This window comes from Pristis pectinata, chromosome 16, assembly GCF_009764475.1.
Source record: "Pristis pectinata isolate sPriPec2 chromosome 16, sPriPec2.1.pri, whole genome shotgun sequence".
Classification (NCBI taxonomy): Eukaryota; Metazoa; Chordata; class Chondrichthyes; order Rhinopristiformes; family Pristidae; genus Pristis; species Pristis pectinata.
In genome coordinates this window covers 7,495,950-7,515,018 of record NC_067420.1, presented here as the reverse complement: position 1 = coordinate 7,515,018, position 19,069 = coordinate 7,495,950, and the positions used below count along the sequence as shown (strand labels likewise).

The following is a 19,069-nucleotide window of genomic DNA, read 5'->3' as shown; positions in this document are numbered from 1 at the left end:
AAAGACAAGTCCTTGTTCACTGCATTTACAGCTTGCTACAAGTAAAATATTCACAGCCTCAGTGCATCTCACTGCACCTTAAAAAATATGATTTATTCATTTTGAGTGTAGTCACTGTTGTAAAGAAGACTGTGATGCTCAATGTTCCCAGAGCACAGTTGCAGGAACAGTAGGGAGATAATGACCAGATCTGCTCTGGTAAAGTTGGTTGAAGGATTATTGACCAGGATATTGGGAAACCTTCCTTTCCTTTCTTTGAATAACGTTACGGAATCTTTTACATTCACCTCAAAAGACCGATGAGACCTCTGCTTAATGACTCGTGTGCAGTGCACCATGCCCTGAGTACTCCCACAAATTTGGAAAAAGAATTTCTTATTCTTAAGCCTTAAGTTTGCATGATTACCTAAAACTCAAACTTAAGGCTTAAGAATTTTATTTATCAAGAAAGAAACTGCATGGATGTAAAGGAGAAAGCCTGACCTCCCAAACTGCTCTGATAATGTAGTAGCTGAACACCCAATGATATATTTACCTGGATCCCAATGAAGCTTTTCACAAGAGTTTCATATGAAGTACACCTAGGTAAAACTCAAAAGGCAATACGACTCCAGGGTGTATAGGACAGAGGAGTTACTTTAAAAATAGGAATTATGCACAAGATGCAATATCAGACTGAAGGATCTATATTTGGTTCCCCTTTAAGTTTGCATTAATATACAAGAATGGATAAGAAATACAGCTATAAATCTGTAAAATTCACTGAAAATAATGAGAGCTACAGAATGTAGTAAAAAGTTTAAAGAAAAATTTAGATCACTTTTGATCTCAATGGAGAAGAAATTAAGGAAATATTTGATAGAACTGTTTAGAATTATGAGGAACTTCGAAAGATAAATTATATGCCACCAGCAGCAAGCTGAGCAACCAGAGGACAGGGACTTAAGATAATGGACAACAGATGGGAGATAAAAAAAAAGAATTATGAAGATCTGGAACATCCTGCCTGAAAAGGATTGTGGTAACAGATTTCAACAGCAATTTTCAAAGGAGAGTTGGATAAATAATTGAAAAAGGAAAAATGTGTAGGATTCCATCCTTTGAAATACGAAATGGGTGGATCATGAGATTCTGATTTTTCTATTTTAAGATTTCTTTATTAGGCACATGTACATTGAAACACACAGTGAAATACATCTTTACGTTGCGTGTACTGGGGGCAGCCCACAAGTGTCGCCACGCTTCCAGAGCCAACGTAACATGCCCACGACTTCCCAATCAGTACGTCTTTGGAATGTAGGAGGAAACCGGAGCAACTGAAGGAAACCCATGCAGACACGGGGAAAACGTACAAACTCCTTACAGACAGCGGCCAGAATTGAATCGGGGTCGCTGGCGCTGTAATAGCGTTACGCTAACCGCTAAACTACCGAGCCTGCCGTCACCCTTCTTTGTGTGAGGACAGCAGGTTCATCTGGAGACACAAGAGATTCTGCAGATGCTGGAATCTGGAGCAACTCACACACAAAATGTTGGAGGAACTCAGCAGGTCAGGCAGCATCTATGGAGGGAAATAAACAGTCAACATTTCAGGTCGAGATCCTGTGCGTCTTAATCTGGCATGTGTTACTGAGTTGACAATAGCAGAGTGTGCCACTAGGTGGCAGTGCCCTCCATAGATTCCCATTCCCACAGCGCATCTAACTGGTTTGGCGTCTGTAATGCTGCGCCCAATCCTCAGACAAAACCTAGGCATCTTGTTTAGCAGCAACTCACTCCTGGGTACGTGGGCAGACACTTTCAGTGTACGAATGAGAAGTGTTTGGCTACACAGTGAGAAGACAACACAAGCATCATTTTCAAAAACAAGAAAGGCTGTCGAGAACAAAGGTACACGTAGCATTCCCCAAAAGATTTAAAATACCCAGTTTTAGCATTTTTTTGTTACACCTTTGCCCAGGATTCAAGGTGTACATTGCCTGGACGAGTGCAGCAACCTGTGTAATACTTACACCTGAAGGTGAGCAATCAGCTGTCCGACAGTGATTTCTTCAGCCACTTTTTTGTACAGGCTCTGACTGTTCAGCACCATGCTCTCCAGAATTGCCAGCGACCTCTGCAAGATGGAGGCATCCACTGTTGTTTGGTTAACATAGCTTGCAATCTGAGAAATCAAATAATTTCACCATTAGTGCTGGGAACCAATAACCAGATAAAAGAATGCAACTGGGTTAAAGGTTCTATTGGTCTGAAGGTACTGAAGGCCCGGACTGGAGTTATGGCTTCCATTGATTATTTAATTTGATCAGAGGCAAATACGGGACATGCAAGAGTTTTGGATAAAAACAAGAGAAATAGAAGAGTCGGCCATTCGACCTCTCGAGTCTACTCTGCCATTCAATATGATCATGGCTGATCTTTTCTCACATCCACTTTCCAGCGTTAACCCCATATCTCTTAATTTATTTAACACCTAAAAATCTAGGTACCCTAAGGTTTTGCCGCCTTCTTACTTTTGTCCTGATTGGCTTCATGTTGAGACAGTGACTCTGTTCACAACACCCCGGTCACGGAAAAGATCAACTATCAAGCCTCACGAGAAATTAGTACCTTTCAATAAAACCACACATTTTCTTTTAAACTCTGTAGTGCGTAGGTCCTGTCTGCTTAGTCCTTTCTCAAAGGACAAACGCACCATCCCCAGGGCCACTCCAGCAAAGAGGGTCAAATGAACACCACTGCATTGTGAAAGTAAATTAAAATTTAGAAATATCTATTTAAAGCATGTTTAGATTGATGGATGGAAGTCAATAGACAGAGTCCTTGGGCAAATGATGTCCTAACCTGCGACAATGAGCCAGACAAGGACCAGGTGCAGTAACATGGTGATTCAAATACTGGATGTGCCTGCAGAGCCCAACCTATTCCTGCAGGGACAGGTGGGTAGAGGATGGGGACGGAATTTAAATTAAACCAATGAACCAATGAAAATAAATCCAGTTCAAAAACATTAACGTCAGAAGCAAGAAATGAACTGCTAGAAGAAATCAGTGGTTCAAACAGCATCCGCGGAGGCAAAGGAATCGTCAATGTTTCAGGTCGAGACCCTGCATCAGGAGTGAGAGTGTAGAGGGAAGATGACTAGTAGGTAGGAGTGAGAGGGAGCGCGAGTGAGTGAGACAAAGGCCGGTAGGCGAGAGATGGAACCAGATGGGTGGAGTGGCTGATGGGCAGATGGAGCCAGGTAGGGGAGGGGGATGCGTTGAGGTACAGGCTGGTAGGTGATAGGTGGAAACATATAAATGGGAGAGGCAAGGGCAAGGAGACTCGTCCTCCTCTGGCTCCAACTGCCCATCATCCCCCAGCTCACCTGGTTCTACCTATCGCCTACAGACTGTGTTTCGCCCCTCCCTCTCACCTCTTTATACTGGATATCTTCCCTCTGCACTCTCAGTCCTGATGCAGGGTCACAACCTGAAACAGTGACCATCCCTCTCCCTCTACAGATGCTGCTCAACCTGCTGGGTTCCTCCAGCAGTTCACTTTTTGCTCCAGATCCCAGCATTTGCAGTCTCTTGCAGCTCCATTAATATCAGAATTTGTAACCGTGAAACTACTGGTCTGTTCGATAAACACATCTAGTTCATTAATGCCCCTCAGGGAAAGAATCTGCCATTCTTCACTTGGTTGGGTCTGTAACTTCAGATCCATTCGGGTGATGGATTCTCAATCATCTTGGCAGAGGGATTGGGGAGGGACTTGGGATGGACAATACATGCTGGTCTTGCTGGCGATGTCCACAAGTCACGAGCAAATGTTAAATGTATACCAGGATGTTCCATAACTGGTAGATAGGATAGAGACAACCCATTGTGCTGTCTGGCTGCTTAACATCACCAACACAGTAAACCAACAGAACACATGGCAATGCTGAACACTGCAGAGATAGATCTGTAATGGAGGAGAAGAGCAGCCCAAAAGTGCCCTGCAATTAAAATCATTTTGCTTTTTCCTCAAGCGGCACCCGAATGGCTGCAGTCAGATTTTTTATTTGAAAAATAAACTTTATTCATAATAAAAAAAATACATAACAGAAGAAACAGTACAAAGCATTTACCTTTGTGGTCAATACATTCAGTTGTGTTAACTTGTTTTTTAAAACTATAGCACCATTGCCACTTAAGTGGCCCCCTGGGGTGATACACCCTTGCAATGTTTGAGGGACTTCCCCACCCGACTCTGCCCCTCCATGTGCAGTAGTGGAAGGAGCGCAGACTGTGGGTCCTTCCCCACAGAGCCTTTGCGTTGGCTGCACCGAGCTTCAGTACATCCCTCAGCACGTACTCCTGCAGCCTGGAATGTGCTAGTCGGCAGCATTCCCCTACAGACAGCTCACTGTGCTAGAAGACCAACAAGTTTCAGGCAGACCAAAGGAAGTCTTTCACTGAGTTGATGGCCATCCAGCAGCACTTGACATCTGTCTCGGTGTGTGACCCTGGGAACAGCCCATAGGTCAGCAAGAGTCCTGTATTACGCAGCTGCTGGGGAGGAACCGGGACACGGACCCTTGCCTCCGTCTCCACACCCTCTTAGCAAATCCAGTCTGCAAAGAGGTGGGTGACCATCAACTCCCCACCGCAGCTGTCCCAAGGGCAGTGTACATTGGGGATGATATTTCATCTGTACAGGAACGATCTGCCCGTGAGGGCCCCTCTCACCACCAGCCAATCAAGGTCTTGGTGCGTGTTGGCGAGTGCTGGTGATGAGGTATTCTGCCAGATGACTTGGACAGTTTGCTCAGGGAACCACCCCACAGTATCCATGGTGTCCCTGTCCCTCAGTGTCTGCAGGACATTCTGTGCTGACCACTGCCTGATGGACTTGTAGTCAAAGGTGTTTGCTTGGAAGAACTCCTCAGATCAGTCTGCAGAGAGACAAGACTGTGCACTTTACTTCCCTATATCATCCCAAAGCATTTTAAAGCTAAGGAACACTTCTACAGTCACAGCAGAGGTGAACCGAACATGTGCGCAAGGCAATTTGTGCAAAAGGTTAAAAAAAAACTTGTTTAAAGAAATTAATTGGTCACAAAGTTGCCTAGAAGAATTCCCCAGTTCTTTACCAGATTTTGTAAATGTCCAATTAAGAGGGCAGACGAGGGGGTCAGGGAGAGCCTGGCCATGACAATTTGAGAGGCAGGGGCAGGAGCAGAGGAAAAGAAAAGAAAGAAAGGAAGAAAGAAAGACAAAAAGCTAGGATTGTAGCATTATCAGAGGAGAGAGAGCGCCTGCTAGAAAGCACAGAGTGATTCACAGCAGGGATAAGTCAAGGTCTGAGTAGTAGAGTTTTGTATGAACATGCTTTTTACAGTGGAAGGTGCAAGGCCAACCAGGACACCTGGGAACAGTCAAACCAGCAGGTAACAAAGCCACAGATAAGGGGATCAGGAGGGTTGAGGCAAGGTGGGGTTCAGCCAGGGCTGGAACTTCCAGTGGAGATGTGTATTCAGCCTGGTCACAGTACCAATGCTTCATACGACCTGGCTGAGCTTCAGACAATTTTCTGGGGTGGGAATGTATGCAAGGAGCAGTGTTTGTGGTGGGAACCAAAGAAAATGACATTCGCTCCTGCTTAGCTGTAGGTGATTTCTGCTCTTGAAAGGATGGATAACAGTTTGATAAATCCAAGACAGCGAAGAGATGCGGAAAGTGTGTTGAGATAGAGCAGTGACCCTGAAAATATTGCTGCTGACTTACAGCTCCAGCAACACGAGTTCAATCCTAACCTCTGTGTGGCCTTTGCATTTTCTCACCTTTACCACATGGGGTTTTCTCCAGGTGCTCCAGTTTCCTCCCACTTTCTAAAGCTACGTAGATTAATAGGTTAACTGACTACCATCAATTACCCCTGGTGTAGGTCGCCGTAGAAGGATCGGTGGAGTTAATGGGCACACGAGAGAGAATAATTTACAGGGAAATAAGTGCTCCGAGGGATGGTATGGACTCGAGGGGCCAAATGACCTCCTCCTACGTGGCAAGGAGATACGATGTGGAAGTGTGGATCCTGGTGAGACTTTGAATGATATCTCTGCGGGGGACAGATGTAGACGAGGGGCCAAGGAGCTCCAGAGTGTGGGAATAATCTGCAATAGTTTTGCTTCCCATTTAAAAGAAATATTTATTCAAGGGATGAGGATTTCACAGGCTGAGTCACCAATTAGATAAGGATAGAACTGAGCGAGGGCAGTACTGCCTGGGTAATGGAGACAAGTCACTGGGATGGTCAGCTTTGTCTAAGGCTTAAAATGTTTTCATATTTTACGAAATCTTATGACATAGGAGGAACCATTCATAGAACATAAAACGATACAGCACAGGAACAGGCCCTTCAGCCCATGATGTTGGGCCAAGCTAATTAAACTAGTAATTAAATGCCTAACTAAACTAATCCCTCTGCCCACACAATGTCCATATCTCTGCACATTCACGTGCCTATCTAAGAACCTCTTAAATGCCCCTATCACATTCGCCTCCACTTCCACCCCTGGTAGCACATTCTAGGCACCCACCGCTGTGTTAAAAAAAGTTGCCCTGCATCTCTCCTCTGAACTTGCCCCCTCTCACCTTAAAGGAATGCCCTCTAGCATTAGACATGTCGACCCTGGGAGAAAGATACCGGCAATCTACTCTATCTATACCTCTCAATCTTCTGAACCCCAATCACGTCTCCCTTCAGCCTCTGCCGCTCCAGATTTGTCCAACCTGTTTATAGCACATTCCCTCTAATCCAGGCAACTTCCTGGTAAACCTCTTCTGCATCCTTTCAAAAGCCTTCACATCCTTCCTATAATGGGGCGACCAGAATTGAATGCAATTCTCCAAAAACGGCCTAACTAGAGTTTTATAAAGCTGCAAAATAACTTCCCGACTCTTGAACTTAATGCCTCGACTAATAAAGGCAACCATGCCATACACCTTCTTCAGCTATGGACTTGGACCCCAAAACCCCTCTGCACATCATCACTGTTAAGGGTCTTGCCACTAACAGTGTACTGTCCCTTCACATTTGATCTCACATTTAGCTGGATTAAACTCCATCTGCCATTTCTCCACCCACATCTGCCATTGATCTATATCCTGCTGTATCCTTTAGCAGTTTTCAGTACTATCCACACCACCACCAATCTTCGTAATAGTCTGCAAACTTACTAACCTACCTACTACATTTTCATCCAGGTCATTTGTATATATCACAAACAGCAGAGGTCCCAGTACAGATCCCTGCAGAACACCACTAGTCATGGACCTCCAGCCAGAATAAGTCCCATCGACCACTACCCTCTGCCTTCTACGAGCAAGGCAATTCTGAATCCAAACGGCCAAGTCACAGTGGATCCCATGGAGGCTGTCCTCCATGTCTGTCTCCTTGGTAAATACTGATGTAAAGTACTCATTTAGGACCTCTCCTACATCCTCTGCCTCCAAGCACATGTTCCCTCCTTTATCCTTGAGTGGTCCTACCCTCTCTAGTTATCCTTTTGCTCTTGATGTATGTATAGAATTCCTTAGGATTTTCTTTAATCCTACTTGCCGAGAACTTTTCCTGGCCCCTCCTGGCTCTCCTAATTCCCTTCATTCTGCCTGTCAAGTCTGTGCCAACTCACAGAACAAATCCATTTTCCCCACTAATTTTCCCTGCAACTTGATCTCCCCACATTCCCATCAACTCCACCTGGATTCACCTGCATACACATGGTAATTTAGTGGCCTATCCACTGACCCACATCACTGGACTTGAGGGGAAACTGGAACACCTGGGGGAAACCCACACTCTCACCAGGGAGAACGTGCAACTTCACACAGAATGATCGAATACAGGTCACTGAGGCCGAGAGGCAGCAGCTCTGCCCACTGCACCACTGGTCAACAATTCAGTTGATCACAGTGAGGAGAGGATTTAGCAGAGCCAAGGTTGCAGAGAATGCCATTTTTGACTTTGATAAGAGCCATTTCTGACTTTGATGAGAGCCATTTCAGCACCAATCCAACTGAAATGTGGAACGTAGGGAGAGATTTGGGAACACCATGCTAAATTGCTTTGAATAGGAAAGGGGGATTACAAAAGGGGTGGTAATTTGGGTCAAGGGTAAGTTTTTGAGGAGCAGTCTGATGATGGCAAATATACAAGAAGAAAAATCTGATGAGAATATCTTGTCTCTTGGGACCAGGAGAGAAACCTGGGTGGTCAATAATTTGGTTGTCTCATTGGAAGATGGTTTGCATGCACAAGAAGTATTTGGGACAGAACTGGCAGAAGGATGCCATTGCAGGATTAGGCTGAATGTTCGGAGAGAGTTGGCTAATAGGCAGGGGCTGGGGGAGAAAGGGAAGGTGGGAAGTGGAATGGAGAATCTCATACCCTGAGACAAAACAGTCCCTCAGATCTTCACAACAGTTAATGAAGACAAGGGAGGTGGCGGCAGAGAAGGCTGCCTTTGGATTCCTTGCTGAGGTTTAAATAAACGATAAGTTTTAACGATAGTGAGCAGAGCCCAATACAAAATACACTACAGTCAAATCCAACTCCTTCAGAAGATGACAGGAGCTGCTGTGTTTCAGGGGGCGGTTGCGTTCCTAAAAAACGGGCTGCATTGCGATATTCAGTAATGCGTAGCCACACCATTTGAGCATGCATCAGGAAATGCGATTTTAAAAAAAGTTATTTATTTTGTTTCCCCACACAAATTCCATGACAGTGAATTTTATTCCGTATGTCAAATTGGGTAGCAATCTGTGAATACTAACCGAAGTGGCCATAATGTGGTGGTTGCCTGTCCTCACCCGGACAAGGGAGCAGAGCCAAGGGGTGTACCACAGGGAATGAATGACAAGAGAGCAATGGTGGTAAAAGGGACAAGGTCAAGGACATCATGAAGGTATTGGAAAGGCTGCAATTTTCACCATCAACAGTTGCAGAACAGTCTTGGTGAAGAGGAGCTAGTGCTCGAGAGTTGGAAGTCTGAGAATGCAGTGGTAAGGGATTTGAGGGAAAGCTTCTCTCAGAAGTAGGCACTGTATTTAGAGTGGCTTAGTGGGGCAAGAAGAAAATGCATGGACAGCAAAATATGAAGATGGTCAGTGATTGATCTCAAATATCACAGAAAGCAGAGAAAACACCACAAGAAATGAGAAGGTTGAGGAGACAACCATGAATATAAGCAGTCCAGTTACATTAGGAGGAATGGCAGCATGGATCGGAAGTTAGGGTCAAAAGAGAGTTATTTTTGGACTGGAGGAAAGCAGATACATTGTTCCTTGGATCGGTGCAGGGACCACTAGTGTATTTCATTTCAACAGCTTGGACTTGGGTGGAAAGGAGATAACTTCAACATTTGCAGATGACAAAATATGGTGATGTAGAGAACAGTGATGGACTTCAAGGGATACCAACAGGCTGGTGGAGTGGACAGTCACACACAAAATTGAATACAACAAAGTGTGCAGGACATAAATCTTTGAAGGTAATAGAGCCAATTGAAAAACCTTAAAAACAGAACAAGGGATCCTGGAGTTTGGAAATTGAATCAGAGCACCAAAGCAGAGAGATCACCCTGAACCTTTATCAAGCTGGTTTCCCCACAACTGGAGCATGGAGTCCAATTCTGGTCATCCAACTGGAGCAAATCTGCAAAAGCCTAGACAAGGCTCAGAAAGGTCTCACTAGAATGGTCCAGGAAAGGTGGAGAAGGTGGGGGGGGGGGGGGGGGGAATTGTTCTCCTTGGGATAGAGGAGATGGTTGAGAGGAGATGTATTAGAAGGATTTTGAGTTATTCAAAATAATGAGTCCAGACAGCAGACCTCTTGATCCTCTTCCCACTAGTGGAAGGCTCAAGAGCCAGTGACTTAAGGAGATTGGCAAAAGGACCAAAGGAAACACTAAGGAAAACCCTTCCTGAGAAAAAACATGTAATGCCTTACAGTGCATTAAGGTCGATAAATCCCCAGGGCCTGACTGAGTGCATCCTTGGACTTCGTGAAAGCTAGAGAAGAAATTGCAGAGGCTCTTGCAGAGATATTTCCTTCATCGTTAGCCACTGGTGAAGTTCCCAAAGACTGGAAGGTGGCCAATGTCATTCTGTTGTTTAACGTTAGCAAGGACAAGCCAGGGAACCAAGGCTGGTCAGCCTGACATCATCGGTGGGTAAGTTACTAGAGGGAATTCTAAGGAACAGGATCTACTAGCATTTGGATAGACAGAGTCCGATTAGGAGGAGTCAGCATGGCTGTGCACAGAAAGTCATACTTGACAAATCTGTTAAGAGTTTTGTTTTGAAGAGGTAACCAAAAAGGTAGATGAGGGTTGGGCAGTGGATGTTGTCTATTTGGACTTTAGCGAGGCCCTCGACAAGGTCCCACATGGTTGGCTGGTCTGGAAGGTTAGGTCCCGTGGAATCCAAGGAGAGCTAGTTACATGGATTCAAAATTGGCTTGGAGGTAGGAAGCAGAGGGTGGTTGTTGAAGATTGTTTCTTGGAATGGAGGCTGGTGACTACTAGTGTGCTGCAGGGGTTGGTGTTAGGACCCATGTTATTCATTATTTATATAAATGATTTGGGCGCAAATGCACAAGGCTTGATCAGTAATTTGCAGATGACATGAAATTAGCTGTTGTTGATAGTGAAGGTTATCGTAGATTATTGTGGGATCTTGATCAGTTAGAGAAGTAGGCCGAATGGTGGCAAATGCATTTCAATACAGATAGGTATTAGGTGAAGCATTTTGGAAACTTAAACTTAACAGAATCAAGAGGACAAAGTAGGACTTAATACTATGAATGGTAGGGCACTGGGGAGTGTAATGGAACAGAGGGACCTAAGAGTACAAGTGCATAGCTCGTTGGAAGCGTCAACACAGGGTGGTGAAAGAGGCATTTAGCACGCTGGCCTTCGTCAGTCAGGGCATCAAGTACATGAGTTGGGATATTATGCTGCAGTTGTACAAGTTGTTGGTGAGGCTGGACTTGGAGTACTGTGTGCAGTTTTGGTCACCCTGTTATAGAAAAGATGTGGCTAAACTGGAAAGAGCACAGAGATTTATGAGGATGTTGCTAGCACTAGAGGGCCTGAGTTATAGGGAGAGGTTGGCCAGCCTAGGTCTTTATTCCTCGGAACGCAGCAGTCTGAGGGTATAGAAGTGCTTAAATTTATGAGAGGCATAGATAAAGTAGATAGTAGCAGTCTTTTCTCCAAAGGTAGGGGAATCCACAACTAGGGGGCAGAAATTCAGGGTGAGAGGGGAAAGATTTAATAGGGACCCAAGGGGCAACACTTTCATGGAGAGGGTGGTGAGTATATGGAACGAGCTGCCAGAGGAAGTGGGTGAGGCAGGTACAATAGTATCATTTAAGATGTACTTGGATAGATACATGGAGTGGTGGGGCCTGAAGGGATATGGGCCAAATGGAGAAAATTGGTCAGCATGGACTTATTGGGCTGAGGGGCCTATATCCATACTATATTGCTTTATGACTCTGACAATACTGAGTAGGTGGTTAGCAAGTGAAACATACTGTCTAACTAGATGGTGGAGACTAATTCAATCCTGGCCTTCTGGATCAGTACTTGAAGGAAAATAAAGGTAGGGCAGCTTAAGTTGTTCAACTGCTGTTAGTGAGCTGAATGGCCTCCTTCTGTGGCATTACCATTCTATAATTCTGAGAACAGAGACACAGGAGACTACAGATGTTGGAATCTGGAGCAACACCTTACCTGAGGGAAAGGAATTGTTGACATTTTGGGTCGAAACCCTGCATCGGGATTGAGACATTCTGAGAAACTTGGCATGAGGCTTGCATGTGTTAGGGTGAAACTTGTGCATGATTCTCCAGAGTGAGACCTGAAACTATAACCCTCTGATTCAGAAGCACAAATGAACACAACATACGGCAATAGTGAACTGCTGTGGAACATGAAAAATTTGCTGTAGAGGTACAGACTAGTCCCTAAGGTGCTCTTGAAAATAATTTAGCACTGCCCAACTAGGAGGGGGATCACAACTGCAGTTACTTGAATGACAAGGATCAGCAGCATAGCTTGATCCAGGATGAACCCAAATCGGGTCAAATTATGGAACTGAACACAACACGGCAACCTCTTGGACTCAGTTACCCCTTGGCACTAAAGCCAGTCAAAGGATTGTTGATTCATCCTGCAGCATAGTCTTGTCCCCAGTAAGGGTTCACACTACAACACGGCAGTGAAAGAATGCTGCTTGGCAGAGACACCTGGCCCTAGTGCACAACACAGCCTCCATGGTACTGATCCCCTTTTTGAAAGGCAGACCACTGGGCTCTGTAATTCACTCACCTTTCACTTGTAACATACCAGCAGTATTCTTATCGATACATTTTAGGTTCTTTTTCCACCACCAAAAAAGCAATTAATTATTACAGGCTGAAATCTAGGAGTACCAAATCACAGCAATCAGCAGCCACAGTTTGTAAGCACTAATTAGAACAGGCAGGGCTGATGTTAATTAAAGCACGTAGCATGTTCCTAGGGTGCGATATCAAACCTGCAAACCTCAGCACTCTGCTGCTGTATGCTATAATAGGGAGTCTTGCACCTTCCAATGATTCCCATCACCACACACAGAACAGAGCAGGATGGAGGGGCCAACACTGATAGAAAAAACAGGCAGAACAAGACAGGTAGGAAGATGGAGAGCGTGTGGAAAAGAACACAGACAAAAATGAGAAGGAAACCATGAGGACAGGGTGGCAAGAATGCAAGGAGTGAGGCAGGGGAAACAGAAAGGAAACCTCAGAGTGTGGATGCTTGTTAAATGAGGGGCAAAACAAGATAGAAAGGAAGGGGCATGGGATAGAGTCAAATGGTAAAGAATAAATGCACCCACCAATACATACATCTACTCAAGAGTACTCTTGGTTGCTTTTCCCTGCAAGTTTTTTTCCCTGCCTGTTTTAAAGCCCAACTCTTAGTTCTTTCAAAAGAAAATTAGAACAACTGCATGAGAAAGAAACAACAAAACACTCTGGGAGCAGGCCGGGGAATAGGATTAAAATGAGTGGCTCATGTCAGAATAAAGAGCGTTAATCAGATGTGCAGAACAGTCTGAAAAAAAATACTGCCATTGTAATACCACACACATTGATGGTAAGCAAAATCTGTGAGGAGTGGGAGAAGGTCTCTGCCAAAATAAAACATTCAACCACAGTCTTCCATCAAAGGCCAGGCATGGAACCAAACAGATTTTCATTTCCCTACAATCTAGGACCATCTAGGTCTCCTGGCTGCTCTGAATGACCCAGTTAAAGGTTCTAGGTTTTACGTCCACAATAAAAATTCAAAATGTGTACAGGATAAGATTCTGAAAACCGCAGGCAGAAATCAGGTGGAGGAGCAGTCACCCACAAGCCCAGTGACTGAACTGGAGAAGTAATGAGCTGCTGAGCAAAAGCGAGTAGGGTGACAGTGTACATTAAAGAGAATGTGTGAATGGAAAATAGTGTATGGACATGTTAATTAAAGATTTAAAATTTGTTCACTCTCTATACTATGTTCACAATCAATTCTATCAAGGTGAGCGGTATTTACTCTGGATCATCTCTCATCTAATTTTAACATTAAAATGAATTCTTACCAAGAGTTTACACCTGAAGCCTGTAATCACACATGAACAGAGCCGTAATTCCTGCTGTGTCTGTGTTTAGTCTAATTGTGCAGCATTTCTATTTTCTTCCTCACTTTTTTAAAAAGAAAGTGTTCCTCAACAGGTCAGTAAACAGCACTAATCCACGTGCTCTGGGCAGTGGGTAAGAAGGAGCATAAAAGGGGTTAACTCGCTGGCTCTGTGCCAGTGTCCGCTAGGCCGTGGGAAAAGGATCTCTTGGCTGAAGCTAACACTGGAGTTTCCCCAGAGGACGGGGAGTCTGGAATTGCTTCCAGGCTCAATAACCCTTTGTGTCACAGCAAATAGAGATTAGAGTCGGAAGGAATTACAAACCTTTGAGGTTAAACATTTGATCGTGGCAATTCCTTCGTTGGCCTCATTTGCTCTGACACAAAACCACTCCTGGCCGTTAAACCAACAATACAATTAATCAGCTTCACTCTCTGAAGGCTTCATTTATCTTAACTGATGAGTACATTCCATATGGTGCTGGTCTAAGCCTTCAGTAGCTAATTTTTCCCAGTTATCATTCCCTTCCCCCACGACTTTTCTGTCCGGAACATTGAGGCAGTACTAGACTCAGCATTTAGACCTTCTTTTTTTGGGGGAAGACTGGTCAGTGCCCAGACTGAATCTCTCCTTCCAGGTGTTCTCTGCCAGTTCTCACTTAGAACAGGAAAGTACAGCACAGAACAGGCCCTTCGGCCCACACTATTGTGCCGACATAGCTGATCCCTCCTACCTACAGGATATTGTGCCCATATCCCTCCATTTGCCTCTCATTCATGTGCCCATCCAAGCCACTCTTAAAACCCCTCAATGAATGTGCCTCCACCACCTTATCAGGCAACACATTCCAGGCATCCACCACTGACTAAAACAAAACTTACCCCTCACGTCTCTTCTGAACCTACTCCCTCTCTCCTTAAATGCAAGACATTAAAACAAAAGTGCTAATTGGAGGGAGAACTCTAGCAAACAAAGCAGCAAAAAAGACGTAGGCTCCAAGTTGTTGATGCAGAGGCTGGGTACGTTAAAGGTGCAGTGGGAATCTCCCTCTGCCCTTATGACACACCTTAGTTCCAGCCACAGGAGACTCCAACCTCCTTCAGCATCAGCGTAAAGATCCACTCACTTTCACATTAAGAAAACTTACAAGAGTAACCTACATGGGCAGCAGATCCCAATGTACCTGGAACGCATTTCACGTGGAATTGTCCCAGAGACTTTCATCCTGGGCACCTGGCATTAGGAACGAGACCCAAGGACGTCTGCTGCATTATCTGGCCATCAGCTACAAGTATGGGTGGGTGTGTCTCCCTCCCTCTCACCCACCCTTCCTCTCTCCCACTTCTCTTAGACCTGCACTCCAGCCAAGCTGTTCTTGTACAGTTATAACACTGGCATCTACCTGACAATGTGGAAAATTGCCCAGTTACATCCTGTGCACAAAAAGCAAGGTAAATCCAATCTGACTAATTACTGCCCAGCCTACTCTCAATCATCACTGTCAGTGCAATCAAGCATCGCTAACTCACCAATAACCTGCTCACCAACTCCAGGCTGCCTTTCACCAGCAACAATTGACTCGAGACCTCTTCAAACACATCAAATTCAGAGGCAAGATGTGAGTAACTGACCCTGACACAAGGCAATATTTCGCACAGGGAGCCCTGGTAAAACTGAACTCAAATGAGCATCAAGAGGAAAGCATTCTAGTGGTTGGAGTTATACCTTGTGTAAAGTTGATGGTTGGGGGTTGTCAAAGGTCAGTCATCCTAGACCCAGGACATCCTGCAGGGAGATCCTCAGGCAGTACCCTAGGCCCAACCATCTTCAGCTGCTTCATCAATGACCTTCCTTCCGTCATAAAATCAGAAGTGGGGATGTTCACTGATTGCACAATGTTCAATTTCATTTACAACTCCTACCAAATGAAACAGCCCATGGGGCAATACCTAGACAAGATTCAGGCACTGGGTGATAAGTCGCAAGTAACATATGCACTACAAAGTGTCAGGCAATGACCATCTTTAACAAGAGAGTTCAGTAACCTACCGTTGACCTTCAGTGGTATTACTACCCCAGGTTCCCCACCAATGTCACGGGGCTCACAGTTAACCAGAACCTGAACTAGACCAGCCACATAAATACTGTAGCTACAAGAGCATGTAGCTTGTGAGCTGGTTCTGTGTTAGCTCACTCCAGCACAAAGTTAGCATGCTGTGGTCATGAGCACATATGCCCCAACTGCAAAAGTCAATAAATTTTACTCCATTCATGGCCTGCATCCTAATAGGAGACAAACTGATTCTTCTTGATGATTTTAATGCTAGAGTTGTAAAGAACACAAACCTTAGGAAGAGTTCACCACCTCCTTGTAACATCATCTTGACATAACCAACATCCCAGTTCACCAGAGAAAGATAAAACTCTTGATATAATCATTGGCACCTGCCAGATTAGGTCACTGTCCAAGCGATGATGCCCACATCACTTGTGCCATGACATCTGCTAAGTGCTGGACCAATCACTAGCTCATCCACTTTCATTTCCATCAATCCTGTCCTTAAATGGACAGAGTGACAGAGATACAGCTGCAGGAAAACCAATGCTAAAGATCTCAAAGACTGTGGAGATAACACCACTTAATACATGTCTAGCCAGAATTATAAGATCATAGAGTTTTTCTGATTAGGAAGCCACACCATCCATCATGCTTGTGCCATTCAAGAAAGAGCTTTCCACCTTCCAGCACAGAGTTTGTGGCCCTGCAGATCATGGCTCTTCAAGTACATACATAGGTACTGTGTAAATGTGAGGGGGGCGGGGGAAAGGTGGTTTCTGCTTTCACCACCACCTTTGGCAATGGGTTCCAGACCCCCTACAAACCTCTGGATGAAAAACATTTTCCTAATCTCCCCTCTAATCTTTCTGGGGGAGAACAGAGATCATCTAATGAAAAGAAATGAAATCTCAAATTGTACCCACTTTCAGGGAATGGTAAAAAAAATCCCAATGCCTGGTGCAGGAACTGCTGGGAGATTCTATCTTGTCTTGTCTTTTAGAACAGTATCAGGAGCAAAAGTTAGATGCCCGCCTTGACTGAGTAGCAACAGTCTTGCCTCAGTGCGTTAATGGTCTCACCGTGTGGAGGATGATTCTGGCTCCATTCCAAGGCATGTAACGTGACGCCAAGTGTGGCAATGGGATCTGTTCCCTTTAGTAAGAGTGGAGTCCTCATCGATGTTTAATCATCAACCAGTGTCACTAAAGTCTGGTCAACCACTTGTGGAACTTGCTGGGTATAACTTGGCTGCCACATTTCCTACATTAACACAATGACTACATTTAAAAAGTACTTCATTAGTTGTAGAACATTATTTGGCATCCTGGGGTACTGCAAGACACGAAATGCAAATCTTTCCTTCCAACAATCAAAAGAATTAATAACACCACCAATAGGACAGCCAGCAATGAATCCTATACCCAACTAACTCCATAGGAAGCAGAGGGCAAAGTGATTCTTGAACAGGAAGCCAGCCCAATGAACAGTTTGAGTCTCTCCCCCTCACTCCCTTTCCTCTGACCTGTTTGATGAAAGCAGTGGAGATCAGATCCCAGGAGATGATGCCATGGTCCATGAGCTCCAGGAAGGCCGTCAGCGTGAAGGCCAGCATTTCCCCAAAACTGCAAGGAAACACGCACAGGCAGGTCAAAGGTCAGTACACAAAAAGCTAGTAGGTTGCAGTGTGCCCAACTTCTTGCATTGGTGATTGAAAGCAACATCAGTAATCACACCGTCCTGTGTGAAAATCAGACAACCTTCACCAATCTACAGGTCTTCCCAAATACCCAGCTAAAGAATGCATTACCCAGCACAGATACCGATCCAGACAGACAAGACCAGTCCTGTACTGTGTTAGCTGATGTCAGTCAGGTTGGGAACATGGTCTATAATGTGATGGAGCGTGGCAGATGTTTTGGTGTATTTTTGGGGGGGGGGGGTGCAGGGGGAAAAATGGGAATGGGGGGGGTGCAGGTGTAGCCTGCTCTGCCATCTAACAAGTTTATGGCAGATCCTCCACCTCAAACACCAACTTGCTCGCCTATCCCCAGAACCCCCCACACCACCCCCCCCCCCGCCCCCCGATTCCTCCAAGGCCAGAAATCTGTCAGCCTCAGGTTTGAATGAACTCAATGACTGAGCCTCCACAGCTTCCGCAGGAAAGAATGCCAAAGATTCACCACCCTCCAAGTGAAGCAATTTCTCCTCACCTCAGTCCTAAATAGCCTATCCTTATTCTGAGTCTGTGACCCCTGTTCCAGACTCCTCAGCCAGGGGAAACACCCTCTCTGTATCCAGCCTGTCGAGTCCAGTAAGAATTTTGTACATTTCAATGAGCCTACTCCATTTCTCCCCATACCACGGACTTGCCATCCCAGCAACAAGTCTGATGAATCTTTTCCACACTTCCTCAATAGCAAGTATATCCTTGTTACAGTTAAGGAGACCAAAATAAATTAACTGAACAACTCCCCATGGTGGGCAGGAATAGAAAGACTCAGCTGCTATTCTCTTCAATTAAATAGTTTTCTTACACTTGCATGTCTCCAGTGAATGGGAAGATTAGGAGTGAAAGTCAACTATTCAGCTTCATATGCCTGCTCCTGGTCTTGATCTCCCCATTACAGGGGATAATTTCCCCTTGCTCACCCTACCAAATTCTTAGAACATTTTAAAGAACCTGATCAAATCACCCCCAACTGTCTGCCTCCTTGACAATAATTAGGAATCATTGTTTGGGTTCAGCTCTGATGGACTACCAGTATTTATGGGACCGTACACAGTGTATGATTTGCCAGCTGACAGAAATCTCTTGGAGATCACCTATTTTACAGGAGGTCAGGGGTGCAGAGGTTACGCTGCTGTCATAGAGCTCAGCGACCCAGGTTGAATCCTGTCGCCCGATGCTGTCTGTGTGGAGTTTGCACACACTCTGTGATCACATGGGTTTCCACCAGGTGCTCCCATTTCCTCCCACATCCCAAAAATGTTCAGGTTATTGGGTAATTGGGCACAGTAAGTTGACCCTTGTGTAGGTGGGTGATAGAATCCAGGCAGAGTTGATGTAGGGAGAATAAAATAGGATTTGAGTAAATGGGTGCGTGGTGGTCATCACAGACTCAGTGGGCTGAAGGGCCTATTTTCATGCTGTACAACTCTATGATGCTAGCTACAGGCCAGAGAGCAGCCAATCAGACAGTGCTGCCTGATCAACAGCTAACTTCAGAGTAAGCTGCCTGGGCAATGCTCAAACCTGTTAAATTACCCATGTAAATAGGCCAATTTGAATGCTCGTGGAAGAGACAAACTG

At 45.0% G+C, this 19,069-nt stretch overlaps 1 protein-coding gene across 7 annotated transcripts in view; it reads right to left on the bottom strand.

The window, feature by feature from the left end:
• LOC127578732 (engulfment and cell motility protein 2) overlaps nt 1-19,069 on the bottom strand; it is a 129,585-nt gene that overhangs the window by 44,565 nt on the left and 65,951 nt on the right. For all 7 annotated transcript variants that reach the window (XM_052031128.1, XM_052031123.1, XM_052031129.1 and 4 more), the window contains 2 exons: nt 17,282-17,381; nt 2,013-2,164 (listed from right to left, as the gene is read on the bottom strand). In XM_052031128.1, coding sequence (XP_051887088.1) covers nt 2,013-2,164; nt 17,282-17,381 — 252 coding nt within the window. The remainder of the gene's footprint in view (nt 1-2,012; nt 2,165-17,281; nt 17,382-19,069) is intronic.